The 24,991-nt window shown below is 51.4% G+C and overlaps 10 protein-coding genes across 10 annotated transcripts; 4 read left to right on the forward strand and 6 right to left on the reverse strand.

Annotated features, from left to right (window-relative positions):
- Positions 1 to 3,242: 3,242 nt before the first annotated feature.
- CABS01_00947 (amino acid permease) lies at positions 3,243 to 4,936 on the forward strand (the record flags this gene model as incomplete). Its single annotated transcript, XM_060534328.1, has 3 exons — positions 3,243 to 3,782; positions 3,846 to 4,005; positions 4,062 to 4,936. 3 exons carry the CDS (start codon positions 3,243 to 3,245, stop codon positions 4,934 to 4,936), a joined length of 1,575 nt encoding a protein of 524 aa, XP_060401406.1.
- A 581-nt stretch (positions 4,937 to 5,517) lies between these two features.
- On the reverse strand, positions 5,518 to 6,413 carry CABS01_00948 (ADP-ribose pyrophosphatase; the record flags this gene model as incomplete). The annotated part of the gene is made up of 4 exons (XM_060534329.1): positions 5,518 to 5,708; positions 5,875 to 6,185; positions 6,269 to 6,294; positions 6,369 to 6,413. 4 exons carry the CDS (start codon positions 6,411 to 6,413, stop codon positions 5,518 to 5,520), a joined length of 573 nt encoding a protein of 190 aa, XP_060401407.1.
- Positions 6,414 to 6,730: 317 nt separating this feature from the next.
- CABS01_00949 (uncharacterized protein) lies at positions 6,731 to 8,515 on the reverse strand (the record flags this gene model as incomplete). The annotated part of the gene is made up of 1 exon (XM_060534330.1): positions 6,731 to 8,515. One exon carries the CDS (start codon positions 8,513 to 8,515, stop codon positions 6,731 to 6,733), a length of 1,785 nt encoding a protein of 594 aa, XP_060401408.1.
- Positions 8,516 to 9,226: 711 nt separating this feature from the next.
- On the reverse strand, positions 9,227 to 11,530 carry CABS01_00950 (glycosyl hydrolase family 26; the record flags this gene model as incomplete). The annotated part of the gene is made up of 5 exons (XM_060534331.1): positions 9,227 to 9,858; positions 9,932 to 9,983; positions 10,051 to 10,242; positions 10,300 to 11,309; positions 11,371 to 11,530. 5 exons carry the CDS (start codon positions 11,528 to 11,530, stop codon positions 9,227 to 9,229), a joined length of 2,046 nt encoding a protein of 681 aa, XP_060401409.1.
- Positions 11,531 to 12,639: 1,109 nt separating this feature from the next.
- Positions 12,640 to 14,162, reverse strand: CABS01_00951 (uncharacterized protein; the record flags this gene model as incomplete). Its single annotated transcript, XM_060534332.1, has 4 exons — positions 12,640 to 13,009; positions 13,090 to 13,186; positions 13,243 to 13,435; positions 13,491 to 14,162. The coding sequence occupies 4 exons, from the start codon at positions 14,160 to 14,162 to the stop codon at positions 12,640 to 12,642; spliced, it is 1,332 nt and encodes a 443-aa protein (XP_060401410.1).
- Positions 14,163 to 16,718: 2,556 nt separating this feature from the next.
- On the forward strand, positions 16,719 to 17,942 carry CABS01_00952 (endoglucanase-6B; the record flags this gene model as incomplete). Its single annotated transcript, XM_060534333.1, has 2 exons — positions 16,719 to 17,415; positions 17,479 to 17,942. 2 exons carry the CDS (start codon positions 16,719 to 16,721, stop codon positions 17,940 to 17,942), a joined length of 1,161 nt encoding a protein of 386 aa, XP_060401411.1.
- A 255-nt stretch (positions 17,943 to 18,197) lies between these two features.
- CABS01_00953 (uncharacterized protein) lies at positions 18,198 to 22,116 on the reverse strand (the record flags this gene model as incomplete). Its single annotated transcript, XM_060534334.1, has 7 exons — positions 18,198 to 18,418; positions 18,495 to 18,958; positions 19,010 to 19,753; positions 20,428 to 21,265; positions 21,390 to 21,470; positions 21,538 to 22,023; positions 22,092 to 22,116. The coding sequence occupies 7 exons, from the start codon at positions 22,114 to 22,116 to the stop codon at positions 18,198 to 18,200; spliced, it is 2,859 nt and encodes a 952-aa protein (XP_060401412.1).
- A 932-nt stretch (positions 22,117 to 23,048) lies between these two features.
- On the forward strand, positions 23,049 to 23,486 carry CABS01_00954 (uncharacterized protein; the record flags this gene model as incomplete). The annotated part of the gene is made up of 1 exon (XM_060534335.1): positions 23,049 to 23,486. The coding sequence occupies one exon, from the start codon at positions 23,049 to 23,051 to the stop codon at positions 23,484 to 23,486; it is 438 nt and encodes a 145-aa protein (XP_060401413.1).
- A 62-nt stretch (positions 23,487 to 23,548) lies between these two features.
- CABS01_00955 (uncharacterized protein) lies at positions 23,549 to 23,758 on the reverse strand (the record flags this gene model as incomplete). The annotated part of the gene is made up of 1 exon (XM_060534336.1): positions 23,549 to 23,758. The coding sequence occupies one exon, from the start codon at positions 23,756 to 23,758 to the stop codon at positions 23,549 to 23,551; it is 210 nt and encodes a 69-aa protein (XP_060401414.1).
- Positions 23,759 to 23,828: 70 nt separating this feature from the next.
- Positions 23,829 to 24,065, forward strand: CABS01_00956 (uncharacterized protein; the record flags this gene model as incomplete). Its single annotated transcript, XM_060534337.1, has 1 exon — positions 23,829 to 24,065. The coding sequence occupies one exon, from the start codon at positions 23,829 to 23,831 to the stop codon at positions 24,063 to 24,065; it is 237 nt and encodes a 78-aa protein (XP_060401415.1).
- Between the last annotated feature and the right edge of the window lie 926 nt (positions 24,066 to 24,991).

The raw sequence follows: 24,991 nt of genomic DNA on the forward strand, positions 1-24,991 counted from the left end.
CCTTCAATGCACGACAGAGCAATAGGTACTCTCTTCAAAGGGGATGAACAGTTTCAATCGGCGTTAAAGAATCGATTAACTCGAATCCGACACCAGAATCGGGCCGAACGAATTCAAGAGTGTTTTTTCCCAATCTTCCCATTTGCCATGCTCGTCGCAGTTCGCACTCCATCAAATTCAATGGCAAGGGGAAGAGCGAGTCCACTGATAAGGCTTCACTCGCCCGGGACACGGGTTGACCCCTACGCGTCCACGTTGGGTCTCTTTCGTTATCTTTGGTGGGTGTGGTCAGGGGCGCATAATGAACGGTCGTTCCGGGATGCAGAGATAGCTACCCGCGGGCTCTTCTGTGCAAGTCTGCATTCTGCAGTAGTCCGTTATTGCACGTATAGAGGCTGGCTGGTCAGCTCACCTCTGACGATTTGTTTCCTGCTCACCTCTTGCGATGTCAATTACCACCAAGTTTTCGTGATGTTTGCTGTATTCATTCGAGGCCACGCTCCCTTCCGAAACCCAGATTCTGCTTCCGAGAAGCTCACTTCCGAGAAGAGCCGTCTCTTATCATTGAGACGTGTGGATTCGGGACCCGTTTCTCCACTGCAATTGTATGTGTCAGCGGGGAGGGGGAAGGGGCCCTTGTGGGCTGTGGACGAGCCCAATCTTGCGGGGTTGGACTTCCACGTTGAGGAGCATTGCCGGTGTACTCCGTAGACATCGCGAGGAAGTCGAGGTGAGCTCCTTTGGATCAAATGGACAGCAGCTTGCGTTTCGGGACTGGTCTGGGAGTCTAGGAGTCTGGTAGGACGGCATTGGAACACTGGAGCCACGGCAATCTAAACCATGTGCCCGGGTTGCCCGACCTGCGTTGTCCAGAAGGGGCATCGTTCTATTGCCGGGGGAGGCGTCGATTCGAAGGCATGGTTCGACAAGCTGATAAGATTTTGGGGGTATTGAAGAGACGACGAGACGAAAGCCAACGCGGTAAGGGTCGTGATAGGACGAGATAGTCAGTGGCACGACACCATCTCCTCCATCTCCTCACTGCTGGCGTTCTTCTGCGGACGCGAAATGCATGAGCAACGCTGCACCACGTGAGCACGTCTATCTCCAGCGCGCTCCCTCAGCCCAAGCATCCATTGAGTGCCGCCAAGCTCGTTTCCCCAAAGTGATCGACCCTTTTGTTCTGTTGCAGCGAGTGTTCCATTGCAGCCAACGCTTTCAATGGGCTTACCCAGGAGAAGCCTAGAAGGAGGAGGGGGGGAAAGGTGCATGATAGGGTGGGCAATGACATCACGGGCTACACGAGCTGGAGAAACAAGCCTTTTTGGCGAGGTGACCATTCTCTCGCCTTGTGGTTTACCGCGCTGTAGGCTGTGGTTTCCCTGTAACCGATCAAATCCTGGGGAAAAGACGGACTGCTTGGAACGTGGACGATGGGGTTTCGACACTTTTGGAGGACGCCAACACCGCGGTCCCGATAGGAGGAGTGTTTAACCCCCCTCTATGCTTCTCCGAGTTACCCGAGATCTGGTCACGATGGTCCTTCGTGAGCAAACAGCATTCGGTTATCTTCATCCTCAAAATGAAGTCAACGAGAGAGAGAGTCTCGCTAGGAAAATAGAGATGACCAGGTCACTGATACACAGAGTCTACACACCGCGGTTAAACATGATTCAGCATCCCAGCCATCAGGCAAGGCGAGACTACCAGAAATGGGTGTGTCCTGGTGCTGTCTGGGTTAACGTCATGATACGCACGAACCAACGAACCAAGCGGCGCCCCGAAGTGGTGGTGCCCTTCTGGGTGGTTTGTGGTTGTGGTGGTGGTGGCTTGACACGCACACGCTTACCACGCCCCAGGGGCGCCTGAACTGGCCTGTCATCGTAATCAATCATCAAAGGCCGCCCCCGAAGCTGCCAGCCTGCCAAAGATAATCGCGGTCCCGGAGGTGGGTGGTCCTCTGATCCAGGTTCTCCCTCCTCGAGACTCGTTACCGGCTGGCTGCACCTAAAACCGCCCCCGTCTGTCAAGGCGCCACAATCGGGTTTCCCACTTTAGATGGTGGGTACGTAGATAAAGACGATCATTTGGAGTGAAGCATCATTTCATGCCATTGACGGATTGGGAACCAGCTGTTCAGGTGTTGTCGAAGACTCCAAGTGTTGCTTAACCATTGACCTGACGTATTCACGGATTTGAACATCACAAATAGCCCAGACAACTCGGCTTCAGCCCAAGAGGCTTGGGCAAGCTGAGAGATCCACTGATCGTGAGCTGTGCATCTCGGCCAGTTTCCACTTTCTCTCCTCACTTCCGTCAGGTCGTTGCGGGGCGTGGGGGAAGAAAAGAGGAGACCCGAGGAGGACAATTCGTTCGTCTCTCTTTCAGACTCTCTTTCTCTCGGCCTTCCTACTGACAGCCTGGCAATTGTCAAATAGAAGAGGAGCAAAAGATTAGCGCATCGTCTTGAACGAGAGAGCTCCATGCCCAAGGCCGGGGTCTCCCTCCCCCCTTCTATCCTACCAGTGCCACCCCCCGGCCGCAGCCAGGCCCTCCCGTCCGTTTCTTGTCGCATTGGACGTAGCCGCGCTTCTGTGTCATTTGAATGTGTGTGTGACTCGCCCCGTCCCCGTAGATGGTACTGGGCCGGGCCTGGCTTGCTTCAAGCTTGACTGCCGGATAGACTAGTCTAGTCTGTACCCTGGACCGAGACCACTCTTCTTGCGTGTGTTGAACGTGGTTTAGTTCTAGTCCCGTACGAACAAGCTGATGGAGACAATTGGGAGAGAGAAAGTCTGGGCTACTAAAGAATGGCTTAGTCCCCTTTTTCTTACCACACACCTCGGTTCCCATGTAACGCACGCGGTCTTTTTTCTTCACTGCCAAAAAGACGCGGTCCCCTACCATTTCTTCGTGGAGTGCGTGTGTGTCTGTGCCAGCATTTTCAACATTTCCATTACGTTCATTTAATACTCCTGCTCCTCAATTGCCGCATCTCCAGACTCCTCCCCCGCAAACTCGTCCGTCTACCCCGTTCCCCCCGGCGAGAAACGTCACCGAGCGAGGCTGTCCGAATCCGGGGTTCTACAACGACCAACAAAGCCATTAAGTCATCTACATACGCCAATCGACGTCCTACCGATTCGATTGAGTCGTCTACCACCCGTGGACTGACACCACACGATACCCTCAACCACCAACACTCAGAACCTCACAATCACCAACGACTAGAGACCGCAAACATGGAAGCACCTCCCCGCGTCTCCGCCGACCAGGCCCTCGCCAGGCTGGGCTACAAGGCCGAGCTCCCGCGCAACCTGTCCATGATGTCCATCCTCGGCCTCTCCTTCGCCATCATGGCCGTCCCCTTCGGCCTCAGCACCACAATGTACATCACCCTGACCAACGGCCAGGCCGTCACCGTCCTCTGGGGCTGGGTCCTCGTCTCCATCATCTCCCTCTGCATCGCCGCCTCCCTCGCCGAGATCTGCGCCGTCTACCCGACTGCCGGCGGCGTGTACTACTGGTCCGCCATGCTCGCCCCCGCCGGCTGGGCGCCGCTCGTCAGCTTCGTGGACGGATGGCTTACCCTCGTCGGCAACTGGACTGTTACCCTGAGTATCAACTTTAGCGGTGCGCAGTTGATTCTCAGTGCGATTAGTGTTTTCAACGAGGACTTTGTTGCCAATACGTGGCAAACTGTGCTCTGCTTCTGGGCTGTCATGTTGATTTGCGCTGGAGTGAATGCGTTTGGATCGCGGTACCTGGATCTGATCAACAAGGTGGGTTTGACATGCTATGAGAAATCAGCATCGGAACAAGAATGCTGACGAATGTTTTTACAGGTCTGCATCTACTGGACTGGTGCTTCCGTTCTCATCATCATGATCACTATCCTGGTCATGGCCCCCAGCAAGAGATCTGCCGAGTTTGTCTTCACCCACTACGACGCTTCCGCCAGTGGATGGGCTCCTGGCTGGTCATTCTTCGTCGGTTTGCTCCAAGGTATGTTCGCCATGACCCTATGCTCACGAATACACCCCAATTGACACTTCTACTAGCCGCCTACACCCTCACCGGCTACGGCATGGTCGCCTCCATGTGCGAGGAAGTCCAGAACCCCGAACGCGAAGTCCCCCGCGCCATCGTCCTCTCCGTCGCCGCCGCCGGCGTCACCGGTGTCATCTACCTCATCCCCATTCTCTTCGTCCTCCCCGACGTCACCATGCTCCTCGAGGTCGCAAACTCCCAGCCCATCGGTCTCCTCTTCAAGACCGTCACCGGCTCCGCCGCCGGTGGCTTCGGCCTCCTCTTCCTCATCCTCGGCATCCTCATGTTTGCCGGCATCGGCGCTCTGACCGCCGCCTCCCGCTGCACCTACGCCTTCGCCCGCGACGGCGCCATCCCCGGCTACAAGCTCTGGAGCCGCGTCAACCACAAGCTCGACATGCCCCTCTGGGCCCTCGGTCTGTCTACGGGTGTCGACATGATTCTTGGCTGCATCTACTTTGGCTCCAGCGCCGCCTTCAACTCCTTCACCGGTGTTGCTACCATCTGCCTGTCCACCAGCTACGGCGTGCCCGTCCTCGTCAACCTCATCCAGCGCCGCCGCGCCGTCGCTAACTCGCCCTACCCGCTCGGCAAGTTCGGCACCGCCATCAACTGCATCTGCATCGTCTGGATCTGCTTCGCCGTCATCATCTTCTGCATGCCCGTCAGCTTGCCCGTCGACGCCTCGACCATGAACTACGCCTCCGTCGTGTTTGCCGGTTTCGCCTTCATTGCCGTCACCTGGTACTTTGCCTACGCGAGAAAGAACTTCCACGGACCCCCGGTTGCCAAGGAGGAGTTCCAGCCTGGGCCGGAGGGCACGCTGGAGGGAAAGATCCCGGGAAACGTTGACTCGGAGACGACGGCGAGTACGGAAAAGAAATGATCCTTTTTGGCTTTCTTTGTTTTTGAGATTTGAGTAGAAGCTGATTGGTTTGTGGGATCAGTTGCGTGTACGTAGAAGTTGATTTGCTTTTTGTTATGATACCAATTTGGGGTGGCTCTCACACATCCTGACAATCATTCATCCATTGAAAATTCTTCATCCTGTGTTGTCCCCATTAAGTCGTCTCTCAAATTGTGAGCGTAGCACTTGGTTGAACTATGATTTATGAGTCTACGCGATTATGATCCTGATGTGACCACGGTGAACCCCTTCGAGCATGTAAACCGGACAGGGCTCTTCGTATCAGGAGACCTTTGACAGATTTTCGATCCAAATGGTTCGGCACATCGTGAATACCGCCCTCATGATCCAATATCATCACTAACTCATCCGTTGGGTAGCCTTCGTATTGCCGAGAGACTTGTTCGGGCTTTCCCTAAGAAAACCTGTTCTCACCCCGTGACTAAGGATTCGCGTGATTATGTCAGAGGGACCATTTCCATCAAGACGACTTTAGAACCCTGGTCATCTTTGTTATTTGACAGAGAGCCCTGAAAGCCACATGGTCCAATCATTCGGTGTTAGGTCCGCCACACCTGGGACATTTGAAAGCCCTCTATCAAAGACCCGAGCTTTCCATCGATAGCATAACCTTCGGCCTCTAGCCTCCTACATTCGACGTAAAGGCTGGTCAAGGCCAGTGAGAAACACTCGATGAACTCTCCTTCTTCCAAGCTCGGCTTGGGGTTGCGATTTTCCTCTGCTTGCATGTCTATATCAACATGGACCATAACAGAGCACGAACTAGGGAGAGTCAACTTTCGAAGGCCAGCCAAGACAGGGACTGAGCGTGACACACTTGGAGAAACCAGGGGCTTGAGAAGTATTAGCGTCGGAAGTCTCCAAAACATAGATTAATTTGCGAACTGGTCACTTACCGCCGAAAAGCTTTGGGCTGTTCACATACGAATCCGGCTTGATGGTACCGACGTAGCCTGTCTCTTCTGCGAGTTCGCGGATCGCGCACTGTTCGATGGTTTCGCCTATGTCCAGCAGTCCAGCGGGAAGTTCGACACAGATTTTGCCCACAGCCGGGCGGAACTGTCGCTGAAGCAGAAGCTCTGGGCCAGTTTCTTTCTTTAACACGGCAACGATATGCACCGCGTCGACTGAGCTGCCTGCTGCGCGTGTCTTTCTCTCAACTCCTTCCCAGAGGCGGTCTTTACCATCCACGTCTCTGTACTTGATCCTAAACGTCCGGTTAGGTCTATTAAACATTACAGTGTAGTTTCGTATGAGATCATTATCTGAGGGGGAACCGACTTGACCAACGTCATCCATTTAGCATCTCCAATCTCCTGCGTGTTCAATCACCAGACGCATTAGCCGTGCTTGTTGAATCAACGCGTCATTTTAACTTATTGCAACTCACCAGTGGCTCCGATGAAACTACATGAGGCTTCGTTGTGTCCTCCATACTGAGTACTTGATCGAATCTGACGTATACAAACCCAGATTGGTTGAAGGTTCCAATGTTGTCTCTTTTCCTATTCACGCTGTTCAAGTACTATGGAGGGGTAAAAACTGGCGGGGTAGAGGGGCAATCGAAAAGTGCGGGGTTGCATTTTCAGTCACAGCAATGAGACGCGTTTAGTTGATTCTGACTTAGGGATGCGATTTGCTATGGTTCGAGAGACTGGAGTCCAATAATTATGTCTCTATTTGGATTCATAAAAAGCTTCAATTGCTTGCAGCACTGTCCTCCCCAGATCTACCTCTAATCATGGCGGAACATCAGTCCTCTGGACGCCATCGGAAAGGATTATTCTCTTGAAGATGCCACACGTAGCTCTGAGCCGCAAGACTCAAGACGCGGTACTCATCTTCGCCCATCTCCTTGCACTCGGCCCCAGACAGACTTGTCAAAGCCATAATTCTAAGCGGCGCGAGACCCTGCTCTCCCCGCTGCTTCGCGTCGGCTTTGCGCCGCAACATATCCAATGTCTCCTCCCACGTACCTTGAACCATCTCAACAGAGCTCAGACTGAGTTCTATCTCTCTATCGCCAAGAAGCACGCCAAAGTCGTGAGAGTTGAGACGCACATTCGAAAGTGTGAGTCGTTGGAGATTGGGCCATGGTTGCGTTTGGACAAACCAGTTGAAATGCCACGGTTTTTGTGGTCCGATTTCGATTGTGTCTGCATCGTGGCTGAACTCCTCCAAGTCGATCGAGATGCGCTCTAGACTGTCCGTCGCGGTAAGAACACTGAGAAGCTTCCCACAACCTTCAAAGCCAGCCGCATCGTGAAACTTCGACCAGGTGACCTGGGGTCTTCTGGAAGGGCCTTCGCTGAGCAAGTATTTGCTCGTGAATTCGAAGCAACGGAGCTGTTCAGTAACCCAATTGTATTCATCTATTGTCGGCTCATCCCCGACCGTCTCAAATGCAGCCCAGAAGTGCATCGGGGTGACTCGCACAGCAAACCGTGTCAGGAAAACCCCGGTAGCTCCGAGAACGCCTGGGATGAATCCGAACGGCCGTCGAGCGCTCATGAGGTCATCTTCGAGTTGAGTAACCGCTGTGGCTGCGTGCTCCCATCGGTGAGGAGTTATCAGGTACTGGTAAAGTTCGTCTTCGTTGACGAGGGCGTCTCCTTCAGGCGGAGTCCACTGCGGTTCAAACGAATCGCTCATCTCCAGTCTCGTCGCACTCGGCATCCGCTTCATTGCAAATGACACAAGATCGGAGAAGCTGTGCCACCTATCGTCGTGAAGGTGCTTTTGCTCGGCCTCAAGGCGCGCGTATTTATCGTATGCTTTACCAATGAATCCTTCGTGAAATGCATTTGAAAGCTCCTCATCCCAAGGCTCGTCGTCGGTGAGCCGATCCAAAAGATCGAATATCGCCTGAAGATTCTCTTTTGCGCCGTCAGACAGCATGTCCTGACGCGTCATCCCATGCGAGAGTTCCCGACGGAACAAGTTCCGGAGCTCGTGCTTCGCCAAGAGAATGAAATTTTCTTGTGCGTATGCCGCGAGTCCATCGTAGAAGCCTAGGGGAATGCGGATGCAGCGCACGCCTCGTCCGATGGTCGCATGCCGGGAAATTGCATTCAGACGATCGAGGGATTTCCGTGTGACGTGGACCGTAATGGTAGGAACCAAGTAAGGGGATGCTGCTTCGCAGAGACGGCGGCAAGACAGACGAAGGGACTGGAGAGTTTCAATGTCTACTTTTCGCCTCTTGTGTGGCTGCGCCCAGGTGAAATCGTTTTCCGTTGCCGAGACGGCGTCGACGTGAGAACAGATCAGATCTAGGAGCTCGAAAGGCAAGTTGAGAAGCCTGCTGTCCGTCGGGTTGAGAATGCCGTGAACGTGTGCTCGAAGGGCAAATCCTTGCTCGATTAGGTCCGAGTAAGGGCCGAGCTCGTTTGGATTTGCCTTCTTGCGTGCTTTCCAGTCCTCCAGGCTAAGTTCTGGGTTGTGGTTGATGATTTTTTTGAAGGTCGGATCGACCTCTATCAACCGCCGGTAAATTGCAGTGAGCTCTTGGCTTGGGTTATCGCTCGTCTCTTCCATCTCGGTCCTATTGATGGCCCCGGAAACATTCCGCATATCAATCGTGAATGGCGCCATTCCCAGGCATTCTACGTTACCTACGTTGCCTGCGTTGCCTGCGGATGTATATTCTTTGCCTTTGAAAGAGCGTAACGCGGGATAGACTCACTCAGTACCCCGTGTCAAGGTCTCCGTATTTGGGGTATGGTCTCGACAACTTGAATGTCTATGGAGTTGTGAACAAGGAACGGCAATCTGAGGCTGGGCAAGGCGGGACCACATCGCGTCTTTGACGCGTGACGTCACGTGCAATTACTATTACTGTGCCATTTTATGAGCAAGGTTCTCGCCAAGAAGCGATGTAATGACCTCCAGAAGTCGGAAATCAAAACCGAGACTACCGAAGATGGTCAATTCACAGATGAATACTTGGTTAAAAGAAATCTACTCAAGCGACCTTAGCGAAGAGCAGGCTGCAAGGCGGACATTGAAATCTGCAAGATAAATGGGCGATGAGAGTCGCTTTCCTGTTCACGTTGAGCATAATCGGGAACAAGCTGCAAACTTGCAGGTTCAAATTCAAGCCCATCAAGATATACAATTGATATTACACGTAGACAGCCCATCCAATACTTTGTCGCACCCAGTGTTCCTTACCTAAACCGGCGCGGGTTGTATCGAATTTCCCACTCTTGTTCCTCTTTATTATAGAACGCGCCATCGAAGTCTGAATCAGAGTCGCACTCCATCCATATAAGCCTTTATGTCTCTCCAGGTTGGCCGTCCATAGACAACACGGTTCCGCCAAAATTTCATGACTCTGAGCTCTTCGCCAGGGACATACCCGCTGGGGTTCTCTTCAAACTCCCATTCCTTAAACCCTTCGATATCGGAATACTCCATGTCACTCCCTGAGTAGTCCTCTTCATCGTCTTCTTCGTCATCCTCTTCATCGTCTTCTTCGTCATCCTCTTCGTCGTCCCCTTCGTCATCCCCTTCGTCAAATTCCCCGCTGGTCCCGTTAGGCCAGTCCCTGCTCACAGGGTCGCTGCTTGTCGGTGCCTTGATAACAGAAGCTGCTGACGTCAAAGGCATAGGATTTTCTCCCAAAGTGCGCCTGACGTATTGCAGGGCTAAACTCGGGTCTAGAATTTCGGGGCTAGATGGCTGGCCAGGACCCGGTTGAAAGACGCGTAACAGCTCATCTACGCTCATCTTAGTCCCGATCAGGCCATCCGTCGGCTCGTCCAGTGTGTTGACAAAGACAGCACCTCCAGGGTTGGCGCCGTTTCCCCGGACAGACCGAACTGAGTTCTCGCGGAGAAATTCGAAGACAAGACTCAGCAGTCTTTGATTTTTATACACTGATTTGGTAAAAGTATTTACAGAGAAGGTAGTAGAAGAAGGCAAGCTCTTCTCGATATCCCGATCCTCAACCTCTCCATCCCTGAATCTCGTCAAGAGTGAGGACATACTCGCTCTCGTAGATCTTTGAGTTCAAATGTTAGTACCAGAGGCCCAGCACGGCGCAGACAGGGGTTGGCAATGCTACTCACTTTCTTCAAGTCATCGACACTGTTCCATTCGGTGTTGTTGATGAAGCCATCGCTCCAGACGCAGAAGTACAGCCAGTGGGCCTCGTACGCCTGGAGAAGATCGGGGAAGGGAGCGCTGCCGACCTCGGTAGCCGCGATGAGCTTCTTGTCCTGTCCGAGCGTGATGAGGTCGTTATACTGAGTCGTCATGGGCTGTGGTCATGTTAACAACGGATTCTGGGAAAGGAAAGAAAATGAAAATAAGCTTACGCCGTGGCCTTGAGCGTAGACATCCGCGCTGAGGACGTCGACGGTATCATCGCCGGGATACCAGTCGGCAGCAACCGAGTTCCAGATCCAGACGAGGTTGTTCAGCTCATGATGGTTGGTGAGACGGTCGTAGACCAGAGCCCAGAGCTTCTTGCATGCCTCGGGGCCCTTAGCTCCCCACCAGAACCACGCCCCCTCGGCCTCGTGAAGTGGGCGCCAAAGAACCGGGACTCCGGCATCCTGAAGCTTCTTGAGTTGGACGGCGATGGCGTCGATGTCGCGGATAATGAGAGTGTAGTTGGCGTTGGTGGTGTCAGCAAGGGCAGTTGAGACATCAAAGTCGGTGGCGCGAGTGTAGAAACCGCTCCACCACTTGTTCTCCTCCGTGTCATACAGACCAGTAGGCGCGTTCCAGTGCCAGAGCACGGAGACGATACCACCGCGCTCGTGGTGGGTGATGGCCTCCTCGACGGCAGTACCGACAGTTCCGCGCTCGACGCGGCTGGGAGAGTAGTCCATCAGGTCGACGCTGACGAGGGCGGGTGACTTGCCGATGGTCTCGTTGACCCAGTTCGCGTAGTTGAGTTCCTGCTGACCGGAGAGGATGTTCTTGCCATAGATAGAGCGGAGGTAGGTGTACAGGGCGTTGGCATCAGCGTTGGCCTTCGCGTTGACGAGAGCCGTGTTGACATTGTGAGGTCCGCGGGCTTCGGTGGGCGTGAGCGTGATGGAGTCGATGAGGTACCATCCCCAGTGCGTTACAATGTCAAGCGTGTTGTTGCCCTCGTTGAGCAGCACCTGACCGGCGGAGACGTTGGCCCAGGTCTCGGTCGCGGCCAAGAGCACCTCGCTAGCGGCACCGCCATTGAGAATGACATTCGTGCGCTTCTCGCCGTAGATACCAGCGTATCTGATATTGAGGTCGAAAAGCTTCTGTCCTTCGCCCTGGCAGTCCAGGTTGATGGTGACCTTGTCGGTGGCATCCTCGAAGCCAGTTACGTAGCCGGTGCCTGTGGACCACCAAAAGTCAACGAACGATGCGATCAGTATTAAATGATAACCGTGCCATACCTGTGAAGCCAGCTTGCTCCGTCGCGACGGTGGTTCCGTTGAGAACCCCATTTTCGGCCTCGTAGACCTTAGCTCCGGTGCTGCCGATGCAGTTCTGCGAATACACGCCAGCGGCAAACGCGAGGACAGCACGGAGAGAAAGCGCCGTGGATCTCGCCATGATTTCACCGAAGATCAACGCGGGGATGTTACAAGAAAAGGAAGAGAATCGAAAAGATTGGCTGAAACGGCATCGTCCCGAGAACCTAGAGGACTGGCTTCGCCGGTGGGATATCAATGCTTGTTATAAACGAAAGTCGGGCGACTCTCCCTTCGTCCCGAACTGTCCCCCTCGTTGTGTCAATCTCGCCGTGTGCCGTAGGGGGCTCACCGGGGAAGGGTATGGCGATCATTAAGATTCCAGGGGTGACGGAGGTTAATTTTGCGTCTCCACCATCCATCCCGTCTCTCTTGATTGAGCATGTTTGCCGGGGCCTCAAAGCATCGAACCGGGATGACGGAAGGGGGCTTGGCCTTCATGTATTTGAAGACGGAGTGTGACGCTCCGTGTGCTGCAAAAAGGGAGACCCCCCCGCGACTCGGCACTTGCTTGGCTCAGATGCCAGATGGCGTCAATCCACGCAGAGTGATCTCTATTTCCATCCTCTCGCATTCTCGCCGTCCGAAGAGTCTCTTGGGCACAATTGTTGGGCGGTTCATCCGAACTTGACGGTTCCTTATTCATGATGGGGCCTGTCGATCACGCAGCCGATGGTCCGCCGCCAAGGGTTTTACATTAACATGGTTTGGCCTGGTTCAACGATCCACTTCGGCCTCACTTAGATTCGAAAATTTTGGTGCCCTGAGTCTAGGGTCTCGATAGTATCGTGCCCCATCTACATGATCCCACCGACGAAGCCGCCGCTTCAACAACCAGCAGTTGTTCACAACTGCCCGGCTAGCTCAATCGGTAGAGCGTGAGACTCTTAATCTCAAGGTTGTGGGTTCGACCCGTAAGCTTCAATCTACGATCATCAGTATCAGCACAATAACTGACCATTACCAGCCACGTCGGGCTCAATTCCCGTCAGCGATTGACATTATCTTTTTGCACTTCGATCAGTGATCCAAGCAGTCAAAGACTCGTGCCCCGGGTACCCTTTTGGTTGCAAACTTTAGAATCTTGAATATCGCTCTGCTGCTAGTGAAATTGACTGCTCGTCTCGCCTAGATTATGAGTCTTATTTAAAACATCTCGGCCCCCTTTATGTTCAAAGCCAGTCCCCGAGTTCAAACCTTAGTACGCTTTCGCACCTCAACCTCGGCCCCGAAATTCGGTTGCACGATCATTTTGTTGATTTGGTTCGGTGGTCTCTCCGTCGTCTTACCGGCACTTCCCTTCAGATGGATGTCATAGTTCATTAACAACTCAATGAATATGCACTTGATCACATAGACAGCGAAGAAGCGTCCCGGACATGCGTGCGGGCCATGCCCAAAGTTGAACGCATCTGGTCCAGTTGTCGCAGCTTGGTGCTTCATCTCACGACCTGGTTGATCTCGTAGGCGTGCGAAACGGAAACCGTCGAACTCGCTTGGTGGTGCATTGCCAGTCTTGGCATTATACTCTGGGCTGAAGGTCTTTGTTGTGGTAGAATTACTAGGAGTTTGTGAGCCTCGCTCTGATTTTGAGTTTCACCTGGGCTCTGGCATCGAAGCCTCAAGGCGTGTACGACTTACTATACAGCCCATAATGGAAAGGAGATGGCGGTTCCAGCTGGCAACTTCATGCCATTGGAAAAGGTTTGATCTTTGCGAAGCCTTCTGGATGTGCCGGCTTTTCCCTTAAGTGAGTTTTGGACTCAAGTTGATACTAGAATAGGAGTAACTTACCAAAGCTCAATGGACTTGTGCGCTGACTTTCCTTGATGAAGCTATCGAGCTTCTTCAACTTGCCCATAGAAGACTTTGAAAGAAACACTTGCCCATTTTCGTCTTTCTCTACACCATCTTCTTTGATGACTTCTTCGATCTCCTCACGCAGAGGCTCGATGTACTCGGGGCGGCCAAGCAAGTCGTGAAGAGCCTGAGAAACGTTAACTCGAACTTTGGACCATTCAGCATGTAATCTAGATTCATACCAGTGTGGTTGTGCCGGAAGTTGTGTGAATGGCAGCAAACGAAAGCAACATCTGGTTGGTCCCCATTGTCTCTGGAGTCTTCTCCTCGGCAGTCAGATACTTCATCATCCACGATACGAAAGCCCCAGGAGCACCTGGTTTCGCCGGCTTTTCGTCAGGCAAGCTCTCACTTCGGAGAACTTCCTTGACCAAAGGTCGCATCTGCTCGTTTGCTTTTTGAAGCGCTCGGCGCGTATGGCGCACCTCAGGAAGAAACGGGAGGACAAAAGGCCTGATCCACGGGTTCCATCGGAGGGCAGCCATACGACTTTTGCCCACATCTGTAGCGAAGGTAATCGAAGCCCTAATCCAGTCCTCCTCGCGACTCAAGGGCATGCCAACGAAGACCCGGCCAGTCATCAACCCGATCATGCGGAGAACTAGATGGTAGCTATTGAGAGTCTTCCACTCTGCCGAATTTCCAATTAGCTGACTCAAGCCGAATTTAGCTTCCTCCTGAATTGGCCGGAGAACACCAGACATATTCCTTGTCAAGTCGATTCGTACGGCCTCGATTACTTCCCATCGACTCTCGCCGACGTGAGTGTAGCGGCCGAGGAAGATGTCGTAAATCTCAGCAGCGAAGGACATCTCAGAGTCTGGTGCTTGGATAACCTCTTGGTATAGGTTCATTGGAAGCATGACCCTTGGGGGGTCGCTTGGAACCACGAACGCCGTGTCTGGATACTGTCATTCGAGTCTCGGTTAGTTGACGATTCAGTAGGAAGTACAGGAAGCCCGGCAAAATCACCTTTTGATAGCCATCGATAATAGCGGAAGACAGGCTCCGTTCATTAGGAGATCCAACGAGTGGAAGCCCGTAATTCGGCTTTATCTTCTTACGCAGTCGATCCACTGCGATGATTACAGCCGCGAGAGCGACTGGCGCCCACAGTAGCCACAACATATTATCGATGCTTCAAAGAGAACACACTGATGATGGACTTCGACGAGATCGATAAACGTCTCAAGTTTGTCTTGCGGGGCAGTCGGATCTTTGTACGCTGTACGACCCCAGCTGAACCCTGAACGTCGCAATCTGTCACACAGTTCGAACGGACTACGGATTCCACGAACGCCTTCTCCGCGTTCCCCACGTGTCTCTGGGGCCCTTCAGTCCTATCGTTTTCGCAAACCTTAGCGGTGACGTGCAATCAGGGAGTAAAAATTCGCCGACGGAGGCGGAGGAAAGCTTACTGAGGGACCCTGCTACGCAGCCGCCTAGGATCCTTCGCGTACGAAATGCTGACCGTATTCGGTAGATCGTATCAGCGCTAGAACCACTAGGGTGTCGCGAGGGCGTTAGCAACCTCTTTCTCGCGTATAAGGAAAAAGGAACCATAGTGGCAGTGGAACCACTTCACTGTCAAATCATTTCTTAGATGAAGATAAGCTGCTGAAATACGCGTCTTATGTTTCATGGGATTTCCGCGTTAAGCTAGCGGTCAGATGGTTGGCTGCTGGGCTGCATATAACTCGTCGATTTGGCTGGTAGGATGCCCGCTAATATGCTGACACCTGCAAGGATCGTCTTCTACCTTAGCTCGTGTGACAATCAACCTGGAGAGAACGAATTGGTCGGCGCCGTTGGGAGGATTGAACGGATCATGGGACGCTTGCTGGCAAAACCTTGACATCAATTATCCCTCCGGAGCCATTGACATAAAACGACAATGGAGGCATTGAAACCATCGTGAGATACAGCTGGGATGACGACCCCCTGGTGACTGACATTCCTTCTACTCCTGATGTTTGATTAAGTGGGATGTCGTACACGTCGTTTCAAGTAGGTACTAGGACTCTATGGATTGTCAGACACTCTCCTGTAGGTAAGTACTCTTAGAAGTAAGATACTTATTGTCCCAACATAGGTAAGCGATTTGCAGTGATCCTGGTATACTAATCATCTTTTCATAGAACAAGAAGGGTGTGTATGATCAAGACTGTCGCTTACAGAGAGAAATCTCACCAGTAATGGGTCGTCTCACGGGTGATGACTACTTGTAGGCGAAGAAGGCATAACATGTCAAAAGCATAACATGTTGAGCTCTTATGCCTTCGCTCGTATAATTTCATGCCGCAACTGAAGCACCCGAATGAAACACAGAATGACGATTATGATAAGCAAAAAAGGGCGTATAAGGCCCGGTGTTGTTATGCTCTAGTTTCAAAGATTCTTGTTCGGTCTAAAGATCCTGGTTTTGCAAGATGGAGAGAGCCATTAGCAATAGAAACATCTGACAGAGTCCAAGATTCTATACATATAATCGACTCAATTCTGTTCAAATAGTCCCACGAATATGAGTGTTAGCCACTGGCAGAATATTTGCTAGATGGTGTGAGTGAGCCCTTCCATCAACGTTGGAGACCCTGGCGCACTGAGGTAGGTAAGATGCCATCTGATAAGCTGATTAAGACAATTACAAACGAACAGCAGTAACACAATCAGAAGAGCTTCGTGTATCTCAATAGGTAGACTACGGTATGTAACTGTCCTTGGGCCTTGTGGGTTGACGGTTCACCAGCCCGATATCCCGAATCAAGGAGTGTCAAAAATCACGTGCATAACTCTCCATAGCCAGTGAGTATGCTTCTGAAACAATCAATTTTAGTGCTGTTGAGTTACAGGCTCACAATAGAAAGTCCAAAAGGCCAGTTGTCCAGAGGTGAGTGACCAGGTAGGTGGCTCCGAATTGGGAGTTCGGAAGAGAAGCCGTCGGTTCCAATCAAGGATCTTGGCCTAGCTCGGCAATTCGAGCATCTTGTTATTTTCCGACAAATCAGATCTTAGCCACCTGCCAGGGACGGCAGCCGGAACCCAACGATTTTTCGGCCTGCAATCTATTTCTCACATTTCACCATCGCATAATGCATCGAGTCTGGCGCTTTGCCCTGGATTGTGCGTCGATCCTCTCTCAATTAGGCTTCTCGGATGGAGAACTGTGTTGACGGCCCTTTGGTAAATCATAACCGTCGCATTGTAGCGAGGCGCCTTTGGTTCCGTTCTTGACCTGGAGACATTCACTCCGGTATGGGAGAGACACTGCCGTAGCAAACGTGATCACTGGACCAGCTCTCGAGGTATAAGAAGCAGCGAGTTTGCTACACGGAGAAGATATTGCGAATGAGTTGACATCCACGCAAGCAAACCCGCCGGTCGAGTAGCTGCTCATTCAGACAATCGTCAAAATGCATTTCGCTTCACTTCTAACTCTTCTTTCTACCCTAGGAGCAGTATCGGCATCACCTCGCTTTGGTACGAGAGGACATCACTTCCGCCGTGCAGGCACCGGCAACGACACAACAAACCCCTTCGACGGGAAGAAGCTTTACGCCAACCCAGACTGGGCCGATAAGCTTGAACAGACTCATGATGCCTTCGTCGCCAAGGGTGACACTGTAAACGCAGGCAAGGTCCGAACCATCCAAGATATCGGTACATTTGTCTGGATTGCGGACGTTTCTGGTCTAGCAAATATCGACACGGCTATCGAACGAGCCCGTGCCGTTCAGTCTAAGACGGGCGAGCAGCAAATTGTCGGTCTGGTACTCTACGACCTCCCTGACAGAGATTGCAGTGCAGGAGAGAGTGCTGGCGAATTTAGCAGCGAGAACAACGGGCTTGAGTTGTACAAGGAGACCTTTGTCAAGCCATACGCAGAGAAGCTGGCTGCTGCCAGTGACTTGACCTTTGCCGTTGTTCTCGAGCCGGATTCCTTGGCGAACCTTGTAACGAACTTAGGAATCGAGTTCTGTGCCAAGGCGCAACCGGTGTACGAGGATGGTATTGCGTATGCTATTTCAAGCTTGCAGTATGATCACGTCAACCTCTACATTGATGCTGCTCATGGTGGATGGCTAGGCTGGAACGACAACCTAGAGCCTTGTAAGTCTCGTGATTGACAAAAACTCACTTTCCGACGACATGAGTTACTGACAATGATCATAGCCGCGAAGCTCTTCGCCAAGGTCGTCCAGAAGGCCGGCAATAACACCAAGATCCGCGGTTTCTCGACCAACGTCTCAAACTACAACCCCTTCCACGCCAACCCCCGCGCCAACTACACAGAATGGAGCAACTCGTATGACGAGAACAACTACGCGCTATCCCTTTCTCCCTACCTGGAGGCTGAAGGTCTGCCATCCCGGTTTATCATCGACCAAGGCCGTGTCTCCAACAGCAGAGCCGAGTGGGGTGAATGGTGCAATGTCCATCCGGCCGGGTTCGGTATGCAGCCCGGCACGCCGGTGAACAACACCCATATTGACTCCATCGTGTGGGTGAAGCCAGGTGGCGAGAGCGACGGACGCTGTGGTCTTGAGGGTGCACCTAGGGCTGGTGCTTGGTTCGATGAGTATGTACAGATGCTGGTCGAGAACGCTGACCCTTCTATCCTTCCGAGTGACGCTTAAGGAACAATGTCCGTCTCATTTCCGATGACAACTTCGCAGTTGTGAACCGTCACCGTGGGATTCCCTTCATGTTCATAGTTCGTCATTAGAAGTATATAAGGCACATATTAAACCAGAAATCATGGCTCACTAAAGAGCAAAGTTGCGAACATACACCCACAGTCGAAGTTAAGATTGGATTTTGGGGACTATTGAGGTCACTTATCACACATGACTTCACCTACCAACTCGTAAGAAGGCTTGGAATTGGAGAAGTCACCAGAGTTTCTTCCACCGTACCTTGACATCGCGATCCGGAGGTACAGCAGCTGTACCAAAGTACCGCTCATCATCCACAGGGGGTCGATCAGACTTGGACCCGTCCAAATTTGTCCACTCAACAAACTCCATGTCGAACTTTGTGACAAGGATGGCGATTGTGAGAAGAATCTCTTGTTTGGCAAAGAACCGCCCCGGACACATGGATGGTCCACCACCTATGCATGATGTTAGTTTACTCTGTCATTGTGGTGACATGCCCCTCGTCATTGAAACTCAGGAAAGTCCACTTACCAAACGGGATGAACTCATTGGTCTTTCCCTCCAATACAAACTGCTTTTCGGTGGTAAGTCGATCAGTACCTTCTTCTACTTTCTTCACATGCTTTAGATGTCTCTCTGCCCAAAACTCAGAAGCAGAATGTCCTTCTTGGCTCCATATCTGCTCGTCCAAGTGCACAAAATGTGTCGGGGCCTGAATTATTGAGCCTTTCTCCAAGCGGAAGCCGTGGAGCGTGGTTGCCTCGACGACTTCTCTGGAGAGCGCAATGGAGACATGAAGACGCATGCACTCCGTATAAATAGACTGCATCAGCGGCATTGAGATGAGCTTGGATACATTGAAGGACCGCTTCCCGGTAACGGGATCCACATTAAGGGTCTCAAGGGCCTCGCTGCGAACTGCTTGGAACAGCTTCTGATCTCGCAAGAGCTCAATCATCGCCCAGGTGGTGATTGGTATTGTGTTCGCGTTTATTCTGACAGATTAGCATCAGTGCACCTTGTCAACACGAAGCTTTCGGACGTACCCAAAGATCGCAATCATGTAGAAACCGGCTTGAGTCTCCGGAGCCATATCTGTGTCGTGAAGCCATTTGGTCATCTTGCGAACGTAGCTTGATCCGAACGTGGGCTCCCAGATGGAATCCACCGCAGAACCGTCCCAATCAAATTTTGCAAAGGCCTTTCTCAGATACTTCTGCGTCATGCCGTTCAACTTATCGCGTTCATTTACCGGACCGCTGTTGATCCACTTTGGTAGCCCATACACAACCTGAAAAGCGATGCTATCGAAACGCCAGAACTGCTCGACGTAGTCCGGAAACATCTCCAATAACTCGGTGCCGCAGAATGACCTGATGGCGCTCGCACACATTTCCCTCTTCAAGAATTCCAAAAGACGAACAGTCGCCCACTGGCCCACAGGCTGCTTTTCCAAAGCCTCGTTAAAGAAGTTTGTGTAAGTCTCTGCCAAATGAGCGGTGGGCTCTGCGCGTGATAGATGTTCAACGGTAATGTGATGCAAAGTGTACCAATATCGCTCCTCTTGCGGTGTGTTTTCGTAGCCGGGTGCAGGTACTCTTTGCCGCCCCGAGAGGTCGTTTGCGAACTTGTCGACATCTTTTTGGGCGGACCCTTGCAGGTTTCTCATGACCAGTAGGATGAACTTGTTCGAGCTGATGCTGGTAGACGATCGAAACATGGCTTGCACGCTTTCTCCTCCCTGAACAAAGTATACGCGCATTGGTCCTAGGTAGAATTTGACGATGTTGCTGTGATTCATGGAACGGCTTACAAGCAACAAGTCAGCGACGCCTCAACATACGGCACGACCTGCCATTTCATCTTGACGAACCTTGCACGCTCCATCAGTCTTCTGATATTCGTCATGTATTGATAGGTATTGCTGATGAAAGGCACGACCTCGGGAAGTGAGGGTGGCTCATCTTGACTTGGCCGGCGGAGGCAAACCAGCAGTATTACGGGTATCAACAGTGCGATGGCAGCCGTTATAGGATGATGAGATGTCCACTCAAATATACTCAATACTTTTGAAGGCATTACGAGCATGAAGAGCGTTGGTTTGACTAACGGGCAGGTGTTGAGGTCGTACGTTGTGGAACGCAAACATCACGCCTCTTCTTCACGCCACCGACAGGTGCGGGGTCTATGACCATGAGATGAACCTGAGGGATTCAGCCACCAACAAAGCACCCCGGCGCTTACGTGTAGTGTACCGCATCACATGATTGAGCTCGATTTTGTAATTGCGCTAATTAAACAGTAGGGAGATAACAATGCGAATCCCACTATAGGCATGCAGTTCGCCGGTGGGATCTCGTCTTCAGGCGTCAAGTATTGGTGAAAATCGTTCTGACATGAAAACTAAAATTCGCGACGGTGTCTTTCCAATTTGGTCAGGTCCCTCAAATTTGACTCCGCTCACTGAGTATCTCCATCGTTGTTCAATTGCAGACCCCCTATTGAGGCCATGACATCAGATATGTCGGAAGCATCGCTCCATTTCCCATGCAAAGTCATGCTGACGGATGACGTGATGGAATCGTGGTTTCTGAATGTCGGCCTCACCTTTTTCTCCACGAGATTGAAGGCATCTTTGCGAATCCTCAAAAGTAACCTATCGACCATAACTTGTCGCTTCTCTTCGCCTGCGTGACCTTCGGATTGGAGTACATCAGGAACGCGCCAGCTGATATAAAGGTTCTTGTGACTGCTTCGATGCCCGACGCCAGACCGGTGCTCCTCGAAGTAGTACTGGCAGAGCCGGCAGGTTGGCTTGCTGCTGCCAATGTACATCCAATTATTGAAGAACCTGTCAGGGGAAACGCCTCCCGCTGTTTTCTCGAGGTGATTGAGCAGCAAAATCTCCGAGTGGACAATTGGATGAAAGTTGTCTTTTTGATATTCTGTTTGAATTCTTTGGTCCAAGTGCATGATTTGCAGGTCTTGAACGAATTCCCTAAACTTTTCGATGATATCTTCTTTGCGGGTCATGCGACCGACAATGCCTTCGGCGGTCATACTTTTGTTCCGTCCTGGTCGCGAGAGCGGGTGACTGGATGGGTGAATCAAGATCTCGAAGTTTCGAAATATCTCAGGCCAGTTGTCTTTCGCAAGAAGGAAGAACTCGATGTCCTTACAATATGCCAGAAGACGATTAACCATATGCCGTATCTCAGGCCAGTAAGAAGAGGAGCTGCTTGTGACTCCATTCAAACGAACTCCTGTCGCTTGTTGGTCGATGTATACCCAGACCTCGGAGGCTTTCAAGTTTATCAGGTTGTGTAGAAGAACGTTGCATTTGTGAAGGTCTGTGGCATCATCTGATTAGGTCAATCACTCCTGGATAAGTGTAGTTTCGTTGATAATCAACGGCATCCAACTCACAATGAGATTGAGTGGCCATCCTGTCATCGTGAAATTCAAGCAGTCCGAGAGTGCTTGTTAGGGATTCAATGACTGATTCAACTATCAACGTGCTATAAGTCATTCATACTTTCAACTTAGTCGTCGAACGTTCAACAGCTTGGCCTACCATTTCGAGCATCATCGATGCAGCGTTGTATCTCTTTCTTAAGTCTGACGATGTAGGAGTTGATTCTGGGTCTGTTGAACCAGAGTACTGCGTTTAGCAAGTCCTTACGCAGCTCTGAGGTCCTTTCTGACGTTGATGCTCTGTTCAATCGCTCAAGTAGATATTGGATGTATGCCCTGACGTTCTTGAGATCATCTGCAATTCGCTGATTCGATGCAAGATGATACTCAACATTTGTTGCCTCGGAACCGTGAAGCAACATGATTGAGGTAACGGTACCGCCCCCGTTGCCCGGGGTACTGTCGCAAACATGAGCTAGCTTGTATATGAAGGCCTGGAAGATTCTCTTCACATCTCCGCGATAGTTGAGATCATCCGGGTCGACGAATTCGGCCAGGTTTGTCATCTCATCGTTCATTGCCTTCAGAAGAACCAGGGGCTCATAAAACTTGTTGATGACTCGAGACTTCATCGAGATAAGTCCAGCTGTAGCAGTAGTCAGCGGCGATGAGATAGACAGCTGTATGTAGCTTCAGGAAGCACATGATACGAACGTGGTGAGGTCGCAACTGGAACCATGTTGATGTGGTGATTTGAAAATTGCACCTTGAATGGCGACTGCTACATAGGGAAATCAAAGGCGCCGACGTCCTTCAGCATTGTGCTGTTGCTCCCACTAGATTCGCAAGATATACAGCTTCAAAAACGTCTGCGCAACATCACGGGACAAGTAAATGACCGTGACGACATGTAATTACGTTATCCCATCGACTGCTACAAGGCGACAGTACAATGGTCTCCAGCTTTTCTCTAAATTTTCTGAGATATGAATTTTTTAATTTGCGGATATCCCATCGACTGCTGCAAGGCGACAGTACATCCGAGTGCGGGGGAAGAACTAATTAGGCGTTATTCCGATTTATTTCCACTATATCCGCAAATTAAAAAATTCATATCTCGGAGAATTTGGAGAAAAGCTGGAGACCATTGTACTGTCGCCTTGCAGCAGTCGATGGGATAATTTGACCAAATTTATGGAAGTAGTCATCCTTAGTCGCTTTACTTCGTGCATCAGCTGCAGGAGGCCAGCCCACCATCCCGTGAAGGATTAGCTCGTCCCAACGGATTTAAGCTCAGACTTTGTACCAGGACTTACACCCTGGACCAGGAACAGGCTTATACACTTCTTCGTCTCATTGGAGAGTTTCTCCGCGAAGCCCGAAGTTGGGCTGACATCGATAAGGTCTGAAGCAGCGATAGGCCTGAACAGCTCGAGAGCAGTGAACGTCAATTTGGTTGGGGATTCGAAATCCAGCCTACCGAAACGACTACACCCGCCCGCCGCTTCCATCTTTTTGTGAACACATGATGTGAAGGTACATATAAGTTGTCGGTTCGGACTGTCGTCAGCTAGCTTTTGATTTGTTAATCGCATTTTCCCCGTCCGGATCGCAATCGGAACTGGCGATTCCTTCGCTCGCTCAGAAAGTAACCCTTGAAAGCCTCAGACCATGAGCTCTCCGACACCTTCCGAGCCGTTTGAGGAGTCGGAGAGCCCTTCTACTGTACTCACCGAGCTTTTAGGCAATGAGGACTTGTCCACGTGGGATCCGCTAGGCTGGCCTCCGGTCGATCTGCTGATTGAGACAGATCAGATTTCAGCCCTTGTTGATACAGCCCTTCAAGACATCAACCCCAATTTGCTCGATTGTTTTGAGATCAATCACTTGTTTCAACCTACGCACTACCCAAATTACGATGAGAATGAAGCCCATATCAACCATGCCGGGGATAGGGTCCAGATATCGGCTATGGAGACCGAGTCATCCTATAGCACTCAGCAACATTTCATGGTAGAGATTTCTGCTTCTACTGAAGACCCATCCGACATCTCCAATACCGACGCGAGTATCTGGGATGCTCTCCATGGACCTACTCCGATGGCTTAGTTGTCGGAATTTACACATGTTTCTGGCCTTCGCTCGTCAAGTCATGAGCCGGCTGAATTCTGTCAAGGTACCTTCGGGGAGCAATCAAGCCTGTTGTTTGTTGTTGATGGTACTGAACCCCTCCTGCTGTATTTGGGCGGGACTGAATTGACGGCTTCGTAGTATCCCACCCAGGACGTGTCTTCTGTCTCAAGCACCAAAAGTGGTATGAGGCGGGTGAAAAGTTTCGGTAGGTTTGACCCTCTGCATGCCTTGCCAAGCCCACAAGACATCTGAACTTCCGTCAGGCGACATGAAAAACGACACCGACGACGGGTCAAATGCGGTTACGAAAAGTGCTCCATGACATTTGCAACATCCAAGGAGCGGAACGAGCACTCTTATCGCTATCACAAGAAGTGGTCTAAAGAGAATAACATACCTGATCCGAGGCGACGTTGCCAAGTATGCCGAACAAAATTGTCAAAGGCGTCCTACATCAAGAGACATTTAAAACGATCTCCCGGCTGCAATGCAATCCTCGGAGGATTGCCCACCAAGGATCAAACTCTCATGCTGTCTGACTCCGAGAACGATTGATGGGTATTGATATGGAGTTTCCCTTATGGAGCTTGGACCTTCGACAAGCTGAAAAACGTATATCCATGTAGGGGTTTGTGTCATTCGCTTTGAAGACCACCTTGGGCCCTGGATAGGTCTGAAATTACTCAGTTCGGTTGGTCTGAGTTCCGTGCCGGATCCGAAGGCTCGGTCTCGCTAAGGTACGGACTTGAAGATTTGCATAAGTAGGTAACGCTGAAGGACCAGCAGCTCATCGTTCGCTGGGAACCAGGCAAAACAGGACAAGACTGAATAGAGGAATGATAAACACGATTGTTTCAAATAGCATGGGAGAATTCCGAGTCTTAAATCTCCAATCTGCGCGGTTGTCTTTTTGTCGAGTCAACTAAAGTAGGAAATGGCTCATTCCACAACGCCGTGACCTCGGTACCGTAGAGAGGAAAGACCACAAATGGGGACCCTCGGATCCCACGGCATGCAAGATTACTTAACAATCCTAGGGACAGTATCCGCACACCGGTATTTCGAGCCCACTATTCACCATTGCTCCTTGCCGGCGACGACTCAGATGCAGCGGCAACACGAAACCGAATGTAGTCAGGCTGGGACCTTGTTCTCTCATACACATTTGACCGCTACTACGTCCGGACACAAGACATAACTGATCACGAAAGTTCCAATGGTCAAGAAGAATGAGCGAAAGCTTTCGGACCCGTCCGCATCGTCACCCTATCAACCTAAATGAGTGGTAAGTTGGAAACTCTGTATCATCTGAGTTCTGGTATTGAGTGCATGTATTATCTGTAGCATCAACTATCAAACCATGACTCAATCTAGGCTTGAAGTTCATAGTCACGACCAGCTATCTCATCGCGGGAGGCATACGTCGACTGCTGAGCCTCAACGGATCTTCAACAACGAGCGGGATGCAGCATACTAGTACG

The sequence above is a fragment of the Colletotrichum abscissum genome, assembly GCF_030869225.1.
Source record: "Colletotrichum abscissum strain IMI 504890 chromosome Unknown Scaffold_2.1, whole genome shotgun sequence".
NCBI lineage: Eukaryota > Fungi > Ascomycota > Sordariomycetes > Glomerellales > Glomerellaceae > Colletotrichum > Colletotrichum abscissum.